This window comes from Crinia signifera, chromosome 1 (assembly GCF_055691185.1).
Source record: "Crinia signifera chromosome 1, ASM5569118v1, whole genome shotgun sequence".
In the NCBI taxonomy this organism is placed as follows: Eukaryota; Metazoa; Chordata; class Amphibia; order Anura; family Myobatrachidae; genus Crinia; species Crinia signifera.
In genome coordinates, this window is record NC_139217.1 from 465825260 (window position 1) to 465844129 (window position 18870).

Genomic DNA, 18870 nt, shown 5'->3' on the forward strand with positions numbered 1-18870 from the left:
TAATCCACTTCTCAGCGGGGAACAAAATTAAACAGGCTGCCCATATGCTGTGCCTCACTTGTAGTCTGCTCCCCTCACAGCCATCTGGCCTATTTGCTCAGCCAAAGAGAAAGACTGAGGAGGAAGACTGGACACAATGAGATGGAAGGTGGTGACGTTGCCGGCTGTCCCATCTGCTCTCTGGCCAGAGCTTATGGATGAAGCAGGGGGAACAGCAGCAGTGACAATTAACCTCAACACTCGTCGTGTTTACTTAACCTATTCTCATACAGCAAATAGAGCCGGTTGGCCGGCCACAGTCAGATTGCCCAATAGAAGGCTGACGAACGCTGTTCACTTAAACTATATTAACTGGATTCAAAACGCCCCAATGCTAAGGCAGGAACCCCAAAAATAAGGGCCGGCCCATGCCAGCTACTAATCAGGATCTAACGAATGTTGGCTGGGGCAGCTAGGTTCTCTCATCATATGTAACCCATGATTGGCCATGGGAGTAAACGTGCCAGGCATGATCGGGACTACCCAGTACCCAAACTGCAGTCCTTATATACTTCAGGCTTCAGAGCGGTTAAGCTAAATAATTATTGAGGTGGTTAGGTCCTAGTGGTGGTTACTAATTCCTAGTGGTCAGTAGGTTGTATAATTAGTGATGTCACCGGTTCCTAGTGGTCAATGGACTGTATAATTTGTGATGCCACTAGTTCCTAGCAGTAGAAATGCTGTATAATTAGTCATGGCATTAGTTCCTAGTGGTTCATTGGCTGTATACTTAGTGATGTCACCGATTCCTAGTGGTCAGTAGGTTGTATAATTTGTGATGTCACTGCTTCCTAGTAGTGAATCAGTTGCATTCTTGGTAGTGACACTATTGCTTTATAGACTATCATTTGTGATGTTGGGGGGAGAGGGGGTAGAGTTACCGCCTCGTGTAGGGGGCGCAAGAGATACGGGGTGCTTCGCCAAGCTGCAGTGTGGGTAGGGGGTAGTAAACCTCCTATAGAATATAAAGAAAAAGGGGGGTACACTGCGCTAAAGAATAAGGGTGTAATAAACAATGTGTGCCAATGGAATGTAAAAATGATGGTATTTATTTAAAAAACATATATAGGAAAGGTAACCAAGTGTCCAGAGTCTCCCGCGGTAGGAGTGGATGTGGAGTGTTAATCTCCTCTTAGAATGAATGTCCTCCGTTCCTATGTTCCTATATATGTTTTTTAAATAAATACCATAATTTTTACATTCCATTGGCACACATTGTTTATTACACCTCTTTAGCGCAGTGTACCCCCCTTTTTCTTATCATTTGTGATGTCAATAGTTCCTAGTGCTTTATAGACTACCATTTGTGATGTCACTGGTTCCTAGTGCTTGGTATGCTTTAAAGTTTGTAATGTCACTGGTTGATACCATTTGTGTTGTCACTGGTTCCTCCTCGTAGTGAATAGGTCATATTCTCATTGCTATTAACACCAACCTCCGCCTCGGATACATGTACGCTAATCTCCGTAGAATAAACACTGCATCCATCTGCATGGCCTCCGCTGCCCGTCAATAGTAATTATGTCACACACCAATCCTTTAATGAAAGTACACTTCTTCCATCTGCTTAACTAAAGGAGAAAACCAGCTTAGGTTTAGCAGCACTGCCACACACTCCGCATGCCCACTTCCATCATATAGGAACGGCCGAATGTTACACTGTTGGATAAATACGCAGATTGGTTGATTAAACCAATGTCCGAAGCCGCAGTCACTTACACAGCACTTTACAATAGCAAGGTATATAATTTATGCTATAAACATAATATAATGTACAGCGGAAAATTGAAGTTGATACAACGTTGGAAGCACTTGAACCTTAAAACTTTAAACTGGATATTTATGTAGAAGCCCATGGTCAGGTCAGAAGGGACCTGCTGCATTCACTAAATACACAGTAATATATAAATACTGGATCATGGTCCGGAAAACATTATTCTCAGGGATCCTGACACCGCGCAGTGGCCTAATTCAGGTGCGGTTGTAGTAACAGTCGCTGCTGCTTACATACCATATGCAGCAGGAGGGGTCTGGTACAAAGTGATGCCTCCATCACCTGGGGGCACCTGCCGACGCATGACAGATCTATTTTAAAGCAGAGATTTTAGGACAGACACCAGTGAAGCTTTGTATGCGCTGTAAAAATTTGTAGCCAGGCGTTACAGCCTCATTAGATCTCATCGGCAGGTGATATAGGGGGGGAATGCAATTACCATAGGCCATTTGTTCACCAGGGGGCTATTCAATTATCCCCAAAGTGAGCTTGCCACCAGCACTTATCTGGATTTTCTAAGGGCATGCAAAATCCTTGATAACTAAGAGTTAATGGGAATTGTGACCCTGTTGACACCTGAATGCGGGAACTCTCTCCGATTCTGGGGCAGATGTATCAAATCTGGTGAAGGTGGCTATTGTACCAGCCAATCACCTCCTAACTGTCATTTTTCAAACACAGCTGGGATGATTTCCCCTTCCACCTTATCAAGGTTAATACATCAGCCCCTCCGTGCGGTATCCCCCCCCCCCCCCCCCCCCCCCCGAAAAAAAAGGCCTGGAATTGAATAGCCTCATGCGATGAAGCCTGAGCCTACCACTCTTTTATCACCCCTGGTGTAAGGGATAATTGAATGAACCCCATGGTAGGACATATGTTGCTTTCGACTCTTAAACCGAGAGCTATAACATTAGGATACACTGTTGCAGCGCGGTCCTGCCACGTTACACACACTGTGATCTACGTGCTTCGAAAGTGTCCCTTGTTTCCCGGCTGTCAGATCACACCAGAAGGAATGAGCATTTAATAGGTTTCTCCTAAAGGGCATGAAAACCGCACGTTGTCTTTGGACACACTCTTGTACTTTCCATTGAAGGATTCCTGAAACTCCCAGCAGCCCCTTCTCTTTCCTTGTTGACACAGAGGCACAGACACAGAGAGGACTGTGCAGTCACTATCGCTGGGGTGGAAAATCAAATAGAATGCATTTGTAACATTTTAAAAAGATCCTCCAATACCTATATAAAAAGGAAGTCTGTTAGCTAATGGAATTTTTTAGTAGTGAAGCGTACTCATTGACACCCAGGTCTGGATAAATAAATAACATGAATGTGTCTTTGTGAAGTCCATTTATATAAAAAAATAAAAAAACTCAAGCATACTGTAGATGCAGTGATTTATCTACGACGGAGAAATATTCAGCCTTGGACACCAATTGTGACCCCCGCCCTCCATCAGGAATGAATACGGCCTACAGAGTAACCCCATATAAACAACTGTAGGAAACGGCTTCATTTGCAATATCTATATTTGCAGGGGTCTATAGGACTCACTGATATAGAATTTTAGCTATTTAAAACTCATGCACAATAAATGGTGTTCCAGCCAATCAGCTCCTAACTGCCGAATTTCAAACACAGGTGCAGATGTATTAAGCCTGGCGAAGAGATAAACTGGAGGTAAAGTGGGAGGAGATAATGCACCAGCCAATCAATGGCTGTTGTCATATTTCAAACACAGCAGATTAGCTGGTGCCTTATCTCCTCCCACTTTATCTCAACTTTATCTGAACACGTGACAGTTAGGAACGGACTGGCTGGAGGATCACTTATCATACATCAGGAGTTTTAAATAGCTAATACCCATTGATAAATGGGTTTCTTTGTGCAGAGTCTTGGGAAGATAGATACAGTACCAATCAGCTGCTAACTACTATGTCACAGGCTGTGGGTGAGATGTACCAAGTGTTGAAAAGTTATCAAATGGATAGTGATAAGCTACTAGCCAATCAGCCCATAAATGTCATTTTTCTGCCACCACCTGTAACATGGCAGTTAGGAGCTGGTTGTTTACCAATCCTCACTTTTCAAGCTTAGTACATCTGGCCTTGAAAACACATTTAGGAGCTGATTGGTTGGTATTTTGGGGCAGATGGATCAAGCTTCATAAAGTGATAAAGTGGAGAGTGAAAAACAACCAGCCAATCAGCTCTTACCTGTTATTTTTCAAACCCAGGCTGTGACATGGCAGGTAGGAGCTGATTGGCTGGCTGTTTATCACTTTGTGAAGCTTAGTGCATCTGTCCCTATATCTCTATCCAAGCGTTGATACATAAGCCCCTATATGTACTCTTTGAGATGGGTTTCTCAACAGACCGACAGACCTGGTACTATAGGTAAGGGCTTGTACTTAAATGCTAACAAGTCCACCAGACAGCACATCTATAAGGGTTTCGGGGAAGCTGCTCTGTCAATCACACTCATGTCATTGGGTAGCAGACAGGACGGCGGCCATGACAGACCGTGACTGACAGCTTCCCTTGCAAAGTGGTTCCGGAGCACTGACCCCCATGTTTGACATACGGTCACAGACACGGAGGTCCCACTCCCACGGGACATTCTCTCCCCTCATCTCGTCCACCCGTCATTCAAACCGCCAGGCTGAAGAATGACTTCAAAAGGAGGATGTCAGGTAGCAGAACTCAATCTCCATATTGGGGAAACACAGGGAATCCCCAGCTGACATTTTGCTGAGAGCAGCCTTCGCTCAGACGCAGCGAATGGAATGTTTCCGCACATCACCTCAAGCTGACAGGCGCTGACTGACGGCGCGTACATCATGTAACAGCTGAATTCAGCAGGTGACAGAAATATCAGAAGCTCGGAAAACATTTACCACACGGGAACGATTCCTGAGACGCGTGCGGCTGCTGGGAGGAAATAAAGCTGAGGGGTTTTTTTTTTATGTGTGTGTTTTAACTTGTGTCAAGGATAAAGGCACCTGGTGTGAATTTTCTGGTCAGATACATCCACCAACCCTGACAGTATGGGACGGGAGGGAAGGGGGTGGGCAGGGGAACGCCCCAGCGTTTTATGGGCAAGCCAGCAGGTGTCTGAATCAGGCCCTTTCTTTTTTCAACAACCACCTTTATTACTGGCCTTTCAAAACGACAAAACAGCTTAACATTAAACACTTGAATGCCCCCCTATAAAGGTGAGGAGCAGACCGAGATCCATCTGAACGTTCCAAGGACCGGATAGCTCAGCTGCAAACCACGTAAGTCAGCCATGTCTGCAGTCCGTGACGAGCAAAACTCCCCGACAGGCCCAGATCAGCAAAGCAGTCATTTGTGTATCTGGAACAAACCACGTTGCAAAGCAAGAGGAACAAATGCATTTGTATTGTGTCTGTGCAGCATAAATAATGGCTGCTTTTGCATGCAGCTTTACAGGTGTTAGACCGCTTTAATTTTACACCGCAATTTCGATTTCAGTTTGAACACACCCCACCTCTCTCTGCACCCGTTACATCTTCCCCACCTGCAGCGCAGCATGGTTTTGCACATTTGTGTGCATTTTTTGCTTTTTATAACAGTACGCTAGGTTTCCATGACAACTGCTGCTTGGTAACAGGACAGAGAAGTATCCTGCGAGTGTATTGACGCACAATGTCGCCGTCTCACGCTAACCACATATTTAGCTGCTGGGATTTCCAAATTGTCCAGGGTTCCCATCTTTAGGAGGAGCCACATTTAATAACCATAAAGTAACCCAACCGGTTCTCACAGGGCACAGACAGGTGAGAGTCTGCAGACACCAACACTCACAGTGCGAAGCGCTTAAACCCCGTATACTGCAGTGTGTGAATCTAATAAATCATCCTGCCCCTGAGACAGGGCTCCCGCCACTGCTGTCCTCGTAAACAGGCCGGGCGGCACCTGGGAAACCGTCCTCTGTTCCAGCCCATGTTTGAGATTTTCCTTTAATGACCTGTTTGTCGTGTCGACGTCTTTCACAAGATAATCGCGGTAATAGGTGGTTTATGTAATAGACCTGCAGACTCAGCTTAAAAAGGTGTCTAAAGGGCAGGGCGATAACAAAGAGGTCACATTAAAAATAGAAGCCAGCACATACCCAGGTAGCAAAAAAGGAACTCAATGCTTGGCCCCTGTGGCCAATCCTCTGGGCCACTGCTGTCCTCATTTAGGCCTCCCAACTGCATTTCAGGGCACATTTGCACCAATGAGACATTCCTCTATGACACCAAAAAGGTCAACATACAGAAGATCCACAATGACAAAAAGTCAACACAAGCAAAAAAGTTGACACTGAATAGGTAGATGCATGAAAAATCAACACTAGTTTTGGTACTTGTGTACTTTCACGGCGCCAGCATGGCATCTGTGTCCCCTTGCGGGGCATGCTGCGCTCACCCACGCTGCGGGCTCCGTGGCTCGCTGCGCTCGCTAACGCAGCTGGCTCCGTGGCTCGCTGCGTTCGCCCACGCTGAGGGCTCCGTGGCTTGCTATGCTCCCATGCTATCTAAAATCAACTCCATGCCAACGTGGATAGTGGGGGTACGAGCTATACACGTTGGCATGGAGTTTTCAGCCCCGCAGCTGGACACAGACGCATGACGCCGTGAAACTACACAAGTACCCACGTTTTTTTACAGCGTTTTTTTGTGTTAATGTCATGTGACGTCAGCGACGCCTGTGGACATGCAAGGAAAAAAAAATCTTCCACCGCTTTTCTTAAAATTGGCTTATTTGGTGTAAAAATTAGTAAACCAGCTTTTTGTGGAAGCTTCCGTGCATTGCCAAATTGTTCTCTCGTTAAGCGTGACTACAATAGCGGTAAACACTAGATAAATACACGCTATATTACTGTATTGTACAAGCATTTGCTTATGGTTTTTGGCTGGGGGAAGTGGATGTTATAATTACAGAGGACCTGTCACCTACACACTGGTTTCTAGAGAATGAGGACTGTTGGTCTAATCCCTCACATTCTCAGTGCTGAAAAGCTCCCAGTAACAATGCCGATCTAATGTCAACACGGTCGCCGCCCCAGCCAGACTGCGTGGACATCGGAGAAACCGGTAGAGGAGAAAGGTTTCCCTCACACATCAGGCAGGGTACACAAGGCCTATTATCGAACCATTGGCGAGTTTCCAGCTACATCAAATTTACTTTGCACTTTACTAAACAAATTGTACAAATACTTGTACAGTACTGGTGTTTATTCTCATTTGCCGCATGAGTAAGACCAATTGTACACCGGCCTCTCAAGCAAAACCATGCTGGAGGGTTCATTGAGGTTGTCCGCAGCCTCAACTTTGCCCCACTGGTCAAGGAAGCCTCGGCATGAAAACACTTATGTCAAAGGTCTGGTCGGTACTTCTTGCCACCGGCAGCATGCGCTATAACCAAAACCAACTGCGAGACCCAACAGGTGGCACAACAGACCAATGCCCATTATAACATTGACAGAAGGATGGTTGGATGGTCTTCAATAAAGTTGTAAGTAATGAGGGGTATGGAACATAGCATAAGACCGTGTCTCGGTTGAAGTCAATTGGTTGACACATGAAAAAGTCGACATGAGTTTTTTGCATTTATTTGGTTTGAATATTGCGCCCCCCCATGTTGTACATTCTTCTAAGACCCAGAGGGAATGGGTCATTGGGTTGACCAACTGTAGGTAGACATGCGTTGAGTTGGCCACAATCATTAAGTCGACATGAGTTTTTTCAAGTTTTTTTTTTTTGTCCCAAATGTCACATGGACACGGTCAAAGAGTACCGCTGTGCTCGCCATGCCTCGGGCGTGGTACTATTCTATTCTCCCTCCATGCACCGAGTGGATGGTAGGGCATGAATTACCACCCGTCCGCACATGACGGTCAAAATTTTTAAAAAAACTCACGTCTACCTTTTGACTGTCGACCTTCCAACCCTGTCAACCTATCACAGGTGACAACCTTCAGTCGTCGACCCAATGCACATGGACCTTATGACCGTATCCTGACCCATATGCACTGTACAGAGATCCCACATATTTGTATACCCGGGGTTTTGGCAATACAGTAGAGCAGATAAAAGGCACTTCTCCGTTACACCTGCAGTCACCAGAAATCTGCACCTACGCTTAGCCTGCTACAAACACTGATAGGAGTGTAGAGGTGTGGAAAGTGTCCAGCATCTCAAACAATCATTGGAATATGGCAGCGTTCAACAAGCAACTTCAACAAACTTAGCTTCATTTCAGCACAGCCTAGTCTGTGGCGGGATCCTTGGCACAAAAAGAGTTAAGAGGAAGCGAGCTGACCACAATGTACTTTACATATCCGATTAGCCTTTTCTTTGCAAAGAAAACCACAAAGCTCTGTAAAAACAAAATGCAAAGCGGTATATATACAATGTGTCTAATAAATGCAAAATTCAGACAACATTCACTGTCCTGGTGACATTTGGAGATGGTGAGGAACCGTGCGCGGGACGCAACTCGATACTACTACACACTGCTGACCATGGAGTCCACATTCTGGGTGATATGAAGGGTGGGGGACCCACAGCATACAAGGCATAGAGGAAACATATGGCTCCTTAACTGCTAGGAACTACTACTTCCAGCATGAACCTGCAAACCAGCTAAGGATTGTAGTCTTAATCCGCTCTTGCAAGTTCCAATCGACTAATCAATCAGATCAGCGTTTAAAACATCCAACAGGTTGATTAATGAAGGATGCCGGAGGCAAAGATTTAGAGACCCAAAATTGGCAGAAGACCTTTTTTAGCAAAGTTTACGGTGTTTTCAGTCCCTACTAATCACCACGGGATGATCCTACATTGGAAATGCTCATCTAGAAGATCTCTCTCATTTCAAAAAGGGAAGTTCTACTGTGGACCTTTGTTGTGGTCTGCTTATGGTGGCAACATGACATCCAGCCCCAATGGTGATCATCTCTAGCTCCAAAAATTATGCACATTTCTTCCAGAGCCTTCTCAAAGTCAATACGTGTATCTGTGCTATTAGAGGCGTAAAAAGGTCTGAAAGCGAACAGAAGATACAGATGGAGCCGGCCTAGTCTTTGCAGGGGCTGGCGAAAGTACCGCCAGCGGCAGGCTCACTTGCCCCGGGTCGCCGCCGCCTCCCCCACCGTTGGTCCCCCTCCCTGCCCGTCTTCCTGAAGCCGGCCAGATGAGGGGATCTGGCGGGCGCCAGCATTGAATGAGGCCAGCTCCATCTGTATATAGAAAATGTAGCTATGAAGTGCACACATCTACCCATGACTTCCTGGTCCATTTGAAGAGCAAGTTATCCCCATATGCTGCCCAAAGGTCTTAGCTTATACAGCACCTAAACCACATGGCTCAAGAGCGATATCATTCATAATATCGCCTATTGTTTATGTTCAGTTCCAAATGACGAACGATGTGCGCTCCTGCTGGTCGATAGTGCCTGGAGAGAGTATTATTGCAGAACTTTTACCAATGCAACATCTGTTGGCATCTAGGCTGATGTACCCACTTTACGCAGGGCATACCACTGATTGCATCTGGTGTGTAACCCTCTTGTATGCCCTGTACACACGGGGCAATGGGAGCAGTGCATGCAGTATAAATCTGGTCAGGATAAAGCAACAAGCGGGACCAGTCATCGCAGAGTAACCCGTGCTTCACTTCTAAGTGATCTAGACAGATGGCTTAGAAATGGGGCAGGAATTGCCCCATGGGTTGGCCCATTACCCTACATCTTTTCAAAAATTATTTATTTTCTCTTAATGAAACCGGTCAAAGAATATTTTAGTGAAACACTCAGTCTCTCGTTCTTGGGCATCAATGCAGACGTGCCATTCGCTCTTAGAAACAACTACTATAATTGCTAGATTACAATAAAACGCTTTATCCGAGAAGAGGAAAGTATCACCGCCATGTGGCAGAGTTGAAGATATTTCACCGCAAAGAGGATGTAAAAGAGCCGGGGCAACCAATTAAATAAAAAACAACAATCTGATCTTCAACAAGGTCACGCTGACCTTGAGTTCCGAAGCAGTTGGCAGATGAAGTTCAGTGCTGTCAGAAGCCCATTTGACAGACACAAATGTGATCAGTCACAGTTGGAGGGACATGTGCGCTTGTATGTGATAATATTTCTAGCGCTGCCATATACAGTTACAAAAGCTTCTATTGAGTTTCGATTTCATTTACAAATTTTTTATGCAGTGACACTTAATTCAATATCCACTATTGTACATCGCGGATCAGCTGCCTAAAAAAAAAAAAAAACACAATCCCCCAGGCAGATGCCTGGGCGTAAAATACGCCATTCAGTTTCCGTTAAGCAGATGAAGTTGGACTGAAAAGGCTGAAAAATCTGATTTAAAGTCTTTCAAACGCACGATCGTTCTTGCCGAAAGCAACAAATAGTCCGGACTGAACAGTTGTATGCTAATTTCCAGCTTGTACAGCCGACCATTCAACACTCCAGAATGCAGAAATTCATCTGCTTAACCCCAGTTTTTGCGGCAAGACTACAAATGATTACATGCAAATCCAAAGACTGCCAGAAGGCCCGAAGCATTGTAATAAGTCGATGTGCAAACACACAAGGCAACCTCTATTTTTATTCTATAAATGGAAGCAGGTATTTAAGTAGAACAGTAGGATCTATTAAAATACCTTAAAAAAAAAAAAAGTAAAATGAAGATACATTATTATACACAGACACCCAGCATGCAAACGCTGTCGTCTCCCTTACAAAAGGCCTAAACCAGCTTCTTTTCAGAATGGGAAAGAGGCCTGCTCCATCTTCATCCTTGGATTAACACATGCGGCCTGCAAAATAGGGACTCCCCGCGCACAGCTGACAATGGCAGCTGCAACCTCTGACTTGTTCTCAGAGTGGCAGGGAAATGAATCAAAGGCAAGAGAAGAAAGGGACAACCTCCCCTCGGGGGGAGAGGAACACAATACCAGACACTCTCACACTCTGCAAACACAACAGGGCCTTATTTTATTTCGGGCTTCCACAAAGAGCTATTGGTAGGTCTGCCGGTTCTTTGCAGCAGCCAGGAGGAGCAGATGGTGGCCTGATGCCTCCAAGCAGCGTCCGACAGACGGAGGGAAGAGAAAGATACTAACCGGCATGGTGGAACCAGCGTCCTACTAGGTGTTTAGTAAACATGGAATGCCCTCAGCTTTGCAATCATCATTGGAAACATTTGTCCACCCTTATAATTAGCACATACTTCACCAATGCATCTGGGAATAGCATGGACTGCGGACGAGATAACAGACTTGGAGGTTGCTACGTCCCCCAAACATGGAACACGTAGCCTTCAATAGAACTTGTTCGGTATGGGGGGGTGAAGCTATACTTTTTTAGCATGTTTTTGGTGGGTTTGGTATCAGAAAATGACATTCACCATGATGACATGTTAACATGGTCAGAATGTCAAAACTATCTATTTAAGGGGAGCCTAACCCCCAATGTGAAAATGACATCTGTGTTGGCATTTTCTGTCCATAAGATAAAATAATACTTGTATATTTTAAGGCGGATCAGGAAACTTTCAGTTGACAAACGCACACTGACCCTCTGGTCTTCAAACTGTGGCCCTCCAGATGTTGTGAAACTACATGTCCCAGCATGCCCTGACAGTTATGGCATGCTCTTATAGGCAAAAATGTGGCAATGCATGCTGGGACATGTAGTTTCACAACATCTGGAGGGCCACAGTTTGAAGACCCATTATATTCATATCGGAGATTTGGATTTTGTTGACCGTCCCATGAGAATTAGGTTTGTCATTTCGTAAAGAAATGGTGAGGATATGAAACACAAGGTGCATTGCCATCAATCCCAACTAAAGTTGCAGATGTCTACCTTCTAAATATTGGTCCAGCCCACAAAACAGACACTGCCACTGCGTATAGCTTGCAAGTACACAATGTTGTTAGAAACACTTTCATACACCAAGATGCTACCAAAACTTAGACATTTTCTCCCCCACCTTGACTACCGCAACCCTATCCTTTTTGACCAGTCTCAAATGCTGTACCAAGACTAGTCTTCTCCTCTCACCACCAACCCCTATGGCGTCTTTTCATGTCACCCAGTATCCAGTTTGTATGGTTTACCTTCAAAGCTTTCAAAACCACCCCTTCATACAACAAAGATCTCAGATCAACACTTTTCTTCTTAAGCCTACCTCTGATTTGTGCCTCATCTCTGGTTCCTCTTCTCTTGCACCACCACACTTTTCAATTACATACCACACCCGCTCAGACTCTCCCGTAGCGTTCAATTCTTTGAACACTTTAGAAAACTCCCTTTTTTTTTAAATTAATGGGTAATTCATGGACTTTGCAGAAATTTGGCTACGAGGCTGTATTTATCACAAATTCCTGGTTGCATCATCCTGAACTTATGATCGGAAATTGATGTTAAATGGGACTTCCCAGTTATCCTTGACCAGACCGCTGGTTCACGCTCTGCACTCAGCCCGACAGCTGCAACATAACGCTCGGATGACAGGATGGCTACCTCGTCTGTCCCGGTTCTGTTAATGTCCTACAGTATTTACCATGTTCCAGCACAAAATAGCCTTAGAAACCCAGGAGCATAATAATCAAAATATTCACCAGGATGCTTTCTGCTTTTGAGTCCATAATTTAATGAATGGGGGGGAATAATAAACCACTTGTTCATTTAAAAAAAATAAAAACATTTCCCACATCCAAAAATTCTTACATGGCCACCTAGATAAGGTTCTGAAGTCTTATACGCCGACACAGAGAAGATTCAACCGCTCCCAAGTGACATTAAAAAAAGGAACAATCGCACCATTGTGTCGTTCCCGGAGGGGTCATCACAAAAGGTTTACGTTCAGAAAAAGTACAATCTTTATCCTTTCTGCTAAAAACAGCAACAAGGAAAAAGCGTAATCCAACAAAATCTCAAACTCGTCAAAGGACAAAGTAATAAAAAAGCAGAAAGTTTTCTCTATAATTGGGAATTAGAGCGATAGAGATGTATCAGAAAGCATAGGGCCAAGTGTGGGAGAGGTTCAGATGTTTCAGGGCAAGGGGCCCGTACCAATTAGTCCCATGTAACAATCCGTTTCTATGGCGGATAGCACCTTTTTCTACAGATGTGACCTGCATCTCACTATTTTCTGATGAAGCAGGAAAGACCCCAACAGTGAGGATGGAACACTGGGGCAGATATAGGGGTTATTCATCACCATTTGTAACAGGGTAAATTCAGCCCCATTCCAATGGTGGGGTTCCTGCACAAGCGGGTATTTAAACATGTGCAGACTACAGCTACAAAAGGCTTCAGCAAGTTACACACTCGCAGGGTCATTTGTTTCGGGGAGGGAGGGCCGGCGGGAGGAAAGGGGGTCACCCAATTGTTTTATCACATGGAGAATAGATGTATGTGGACACATCTGTAATTTGCCCACAAAGAAATTAGATAACCTAGGGGTAAATGTATTAAGATGGAATTTGGGTTGCTATGGGCAACTTCCCATCTTCAATAGAACTTCGTGAATTTACCATATAGTTGGTAAAAAATAAATAAAAAAAAATAAATAAATAAATAAAAACCACCACCACAAGTATGGGAAGTAAGGAGGATACATTCCCTGTTTTTGTACAGTAAAATAAACACAGAGGGAATAAGCCTAAAACGTTCCGAATATCTAAAGCGCCTCAGCGCTAGCTAATAATTGTTTTCTCACAGCTAATGGTGGGCCGAAAAACAAGGCTCTCCAACAATACTTTGCATTCGAGACACCAGTTGGGAGTGATCATCTCCCGTCTCTCTCTTCGCGGTGAAACTGCCAGCTCTGTCCACCGCCATGCTGTTATTTAAATGACTTTCAAACTTTCTGTGGCTTACCACCTGGCGTTCTCCGCATCGATACAGCAGAATCCATGCCACCGAGGCATACGTAAGCATTAGGAACTAAATGTGGTTTAAAGTAACAGCGGGGGAGGAAAATCCATTTACAAACCAATTGTTTCAGCAAGCGTAAAACCTCCGGCGGGGGGTAAGGAGAGGATCACTTCACTGTCCTCTCACGCGTAATCTTATGTACTGTACGGAAGGACAGACGACACAACGGCTATACTAAAGACGGCAGCCTACATATGATCCGTACATGACAATGTAGATCTCACAATACAGCGGGTATAGAACACAATCCTCAATAGAACCTCTGCATGTTTTTAAAGTCTCTGCATATCATCGTGTAACCATAAAAAGAATTAAAAAAAATTCTGCACGACTTAATCGAATTAAAAGCCAGTAAACATCCATTTCCAAGTAAAATGACAGAATTACTTTGATTTTTATTAATAGCACACTGCTGTGCGAAGGAGACAGGATTGACGTCAGGAAATTCCATGGATAGAACTCATTGGCATTTCCAGCGCAGTTCCAGCTAAACATGTAAGAAGTGTGCAAACACCGTATTACTGATGGGGGGTTTTGAGCAGTGCCTTATGTCCTGTCCTCTAGCTCTACTGGCTCACAGAACGCCAGCGAGTGCTGCAAGTTAGCAGCCAGGTCCTGCTCAGAGCCACACCGATACAACTCAGCCCCCCATAATTTCGCTGGCGCACCAAACAAACGGATCCTAGAGCAGCGATCCCCAGATTTATTAACTGGAGGCGTTCCCAACAGCAATCAATTAAATGATAGTTAACAGTTTGTCTAGTACATTCTTCAGACATCTGATTGGATGATGTGGTCAACACCTAACCTAACTGTTCAAAAAGTGTACCCTCCACATAGATTCAGAAGAGTCAGAGGTCATAAAGATGTCCACACAATGTCTACTGCGTGCAGTCAATGTGGTATATTTTAAGCATTGAGTTGTAAATCGGCCTTACAGGCATGTCCCACTGGTGGTATCAAGCTTGTTTAAACCAAGTGAGCGATGCTGAAACTAGTAATGGCCAACGATTTTTGACAGTTCTAAACCTTCGCCAATAAACAAGCCATGGTTGATTCATGCACAAACCTGGACTAATCAGCCCTTTATGTTCCTCATCTTCTGCCATTTATTTAACATAGGTAGTAGCCCACATCAACAAATTTGGCCAACAATAAATTGACCATGGAAGGTCGGTAACCAATAACTGTTGCCATCAATGATCAATGCTTGGTGACCATCCTTAGTCAAGAATCCTTATATAATTCATTATTATGTGGGCTACACCAGTATTATTCTCAGCAGTAAGTCCTATCTTTAGAAACCACTGGCCACCGAGGCTCAAAAATCTCAATCGGTCGCTGGTTTCTCATTATTTATTTGCCAGACTAGTGTTGCGGGGTCATCAAATACCCAAGATTATTACACATATATTTGTTACCGTGGAGTTCTTTAGACAGGCATTTAAATGGTTTCCAACATATCGGGAGGTGGCGGACAATTATTACATAGGGGTGGGGGATGGGCTTTTTATCATTTTACTTTTTTTTTTTTGTTAATCTTATTTTTTATTCAGGGCAATTCAATTACACCTGGAATTAGTTTTACTCAATTTGATGCTAATACACACAGGATCTGTGATCATTTCACATATCCATGTTTTTGAGATTGTGCCCAAGATGAAAATGGCACTCTTGGAAGGTGAGGCAAGATCCCAGTTAATGCTGGTCATTGCGTCACTTAAAATACCCCCAAAATGAATAAGACATTGCACTTTTACTCATTTTATTCCATTTATAGTATGATGTAACTTGTTTGCCAGTCCAAAAATGCTTATTTGTTTAAATCAGCCATCATTACAGGAATGTGCCGAAACCTTTACCAAACAGATATTTAAGTAACCTAGGTATAGATATACATTGGTTGCTATAAGCAACTGCACAGTTTTTCATTTTGAAAAAAAAAAAAACTTGAATAAGTCTACCCCTCCTAACAGCTTTAATCAGTGGCGTTCATGCCGATACTGGGATGCTGGATAACAGGAGTTGCATCAGTATTGTTCTATGCAAACAGCGATTGAGAACGGTAAGTTTGGCTACGATTAGAACGTATTGTGCAACACTAGCAAAATGTGTCGGGTCCTGAATTTAATGATCAATCATATTAGGGCCAACAATGGTGAAGTATTTTGAACTGCCAAGAGCACCGTAAATCTAAAAGAAACAATGTCCACTTGTGGAATTAATCAGATAATAATTAGGCTACGCCATTGTTTTTGCTTAAGCCTCGCTTCGGCGATCGTAGAAAAATCACTTACTCACTCTAAAGTAAAGCCAAGGCACAAAGTGGAAACAAAACACTATATACATTATTTCCTTTGTTCCCTGCAAAGGACAAGTCACAATACACGTAAATAACGTTCATTCTAGCACCCTGCATCGTTCAAAACCTGTGCAGTTCCCCTCCCTGCCTGTGGTGTCACTCTATGCTGCTCATTATTGCCGCAGAACCGGTGCAAATGAATAGGAGTCCAGATATTAAAGCAACCTTATTTTAACTGTACCAGTCACCTTCATACAACGGAGCCAGCCACAGAGCCCATGCTCATGACATATATATATATATATATATATATATATTTTTTTTTTTTTACATTTATTTATTTATTTATAAAAAAAAAAAAACAGGATCAAGTGATAAGCGTAGCCTGCATCCTCATGAATACCAGTGGCTGTTGTGACTCTGTAGGCCAGGGGTGGCCAAACCTGTCCACAAGATCTACCAACGGTGCATGTTTTCCAGGCAACCTGTGGATCTATAGTAGGAATGAATGCAGCAGGTTTTAAAATGTGACAGTTAGTAATGACTACAGCTGTGCACCAGCTAGGTAACCTGGAAAGCATGGACCGTTGGTAGATCTCGAGGACCGGTTTGGCCACCCTTGCTCTAGGCGATAGGACAATTTCCTCTGTCTTCAGGCCCTGGCCACTGTATTCCTTATATCGCTAATGCTGGCCATACACTACACAACCTGACAAACTGACAAATGGTCTCTTAACAGAACAATGTATAGACACGATGCCCAGTCCATTGTATTTAATCTGCAGAACCACGGTTGGGATGATCGGACAAGTTCGATGATCAAGTAAAAAAAATAAAATAAAAATGTCTTTCTGCTGTTTTCAGCATCGACCAATCATAAAGAAGTGTCATGGAACGGCCATATTGGAAGGATTATTGTTTATTGCATGGCAGAATGATAAGAATCCAGTTGGCACTGGTTATCGAGCTTGGCAATTGGCATTATTACTGTACCAAATACTACACATAATCCCCCGTTACAGTTTTACAGGTTTAGCAGAAAAACAAGGAGCTCGGTCAACTTTGGACCCGGTTTTCTTACCTTCTTTTTTGAATGATCTCTTTTGTCTTCCTTTCCGGCCTTGCTATTTTTCCCAGACTTGGAGAGTTTTTGATCTCCCGATTGTTTTATAGTAATTTTAATCTCTGGGGGACAAATATAGTTCTCCAAGTTTTTTGGAGGTTTCTTTGCCCTCTTGGTGGTCTGTATCTTCAGTTTCAAACTCCCCTCGGTAAAATTAGCCTCCTTGATGGAAAACTCTTGCTCTTCCAAGCCGTCTACCGTCACCCATTTCTCGCTGTCAGCGTTGGAGTTTGAATCAACATCTCTGCCCGATCCTACTTCGTCTTCCTCTTCGGGTTCCATAGACTCTCCGTTTCCAGGTCCAGGCTTGGTGGTCCCAGGTGCTGGCATCAAGGTTTCCCCTCCTCCACAGTTAGAGACGGCGGATGCCTTCCCTGATGGGTTGGGCGGCATGAAATCCGCATCACAACACCTCTGCCGGTTGCTACTTACGTTTTCCCGCTGCTCCATGACAAATCCAACAGTCCGCTAACTTTTCACAGTAAATGGGACTTGGACTTGCAAAATGGTCTATAGCAAGAACAGTATTTCAATGATCGTCTTTTATAGTCCAAAATCAGCAATGGCAACAGCGAACATGAAATCTGAAAAAAAGAAAAATAGAAGACAAATGAGACCAAACGTTTAGGATACAAGAACATGAGAACTTAACTCTTCAAACTACAGTATTTAATCTGTAGGAAATGTCCAATAACATTAAAAGTCTATCATTACTACTACAACTATTAATTTTAGGACAGACAGTCTTATGCCTACAAGCAGCGCGGCCCACCAGGATTTTCTCCTATTGCCCTGGTAGCCAGTCCAACACTGTTCTCATGGACTTTGGGATGTGACCAGAGAATGTGGGTCAAACAGGCGGCAGCACACAAAAGTACAAAGCAACAATGTAACAATGTATCATGGTAAACGAATGTTTGAAACTACAAAGTGTAACTGTTTAATACTATAGTTTTAGGAAACTACAGCTACCATCATACATAGGAATAAAAGGTCAAGACGAAAATATCCCATTGGTCACCACTCCGTGACCTTTACCCCGACTGGACCACATAGGACATTATTCCCTATTTGTACTGAACATCTTTTTAGAAGCGAATGGTGGCACAGCAAAACTACCCCTTAGATCAGAGGGGGCGTATCAGATGGGTGTGGATTGAAAAGGTCACCAGACAGTAGGTCGATAGCGAAAGGTCAACATTGACAAAATGTTGATACAAGCAAAATGTCAACATGGACAAACCAATGACATGAGTTTTTCGTGCTTTTTTTTTTGTGTCATTGTTGACACGGACCCCAATTAGTGTAGCACGTATACCTTTCGGCACACTTTGTCATTCCCACTCAGAGTGCATGTGGATGTAAAAGTATGAACTCGGCCAGAAAATGAATAAAAATGTTTAATAAAAAAAGTCATGTCAAACTTTTCCTGTGTCCACCATTGTTATGTCGACAGTTCGCATGGGTTGACATTTTGGCAATGTCAGCCTAGACACTGTAGACCACAGGTCTTCAATCTGTGGCCCTCCAGATGTTGTGGAACTACATGTCCCAGCATGCCCTGAGGTTTTTTGGCATGCTCTTTAGGAAATAAATGTGGCAATGCATGTTGGAACATGTAGTTTCACAACATCTGGAGGGCCACAGGTTGAAGACCCATGCTG

At 43.8% G+C, this 18870-nt stretch overlaps 1 protein-coding gene across 1 annotated transcript in view; it reads right to left on the reverse strand.

Annotated features, from left to right (window-relative positions):
• Positions 1–18870, reverse strand: part of SETBP1 (SET binding protein 1) — a 131445-nt gene that overhangs the window by 90366 nt on the left and 22209 nt on the right. The window contains exon 2 of the mRNA XM_083155360.1: positions 17165–17790. Coding sequence (XP_083011486.1) covers positions 17165–17656 — 492 coding nt within the window. The 5' untranslated portion in view covers positions 17657–17790. The remainder of the gene's footprint in view (positions 1–17164; positions 17791–18870) is intronic.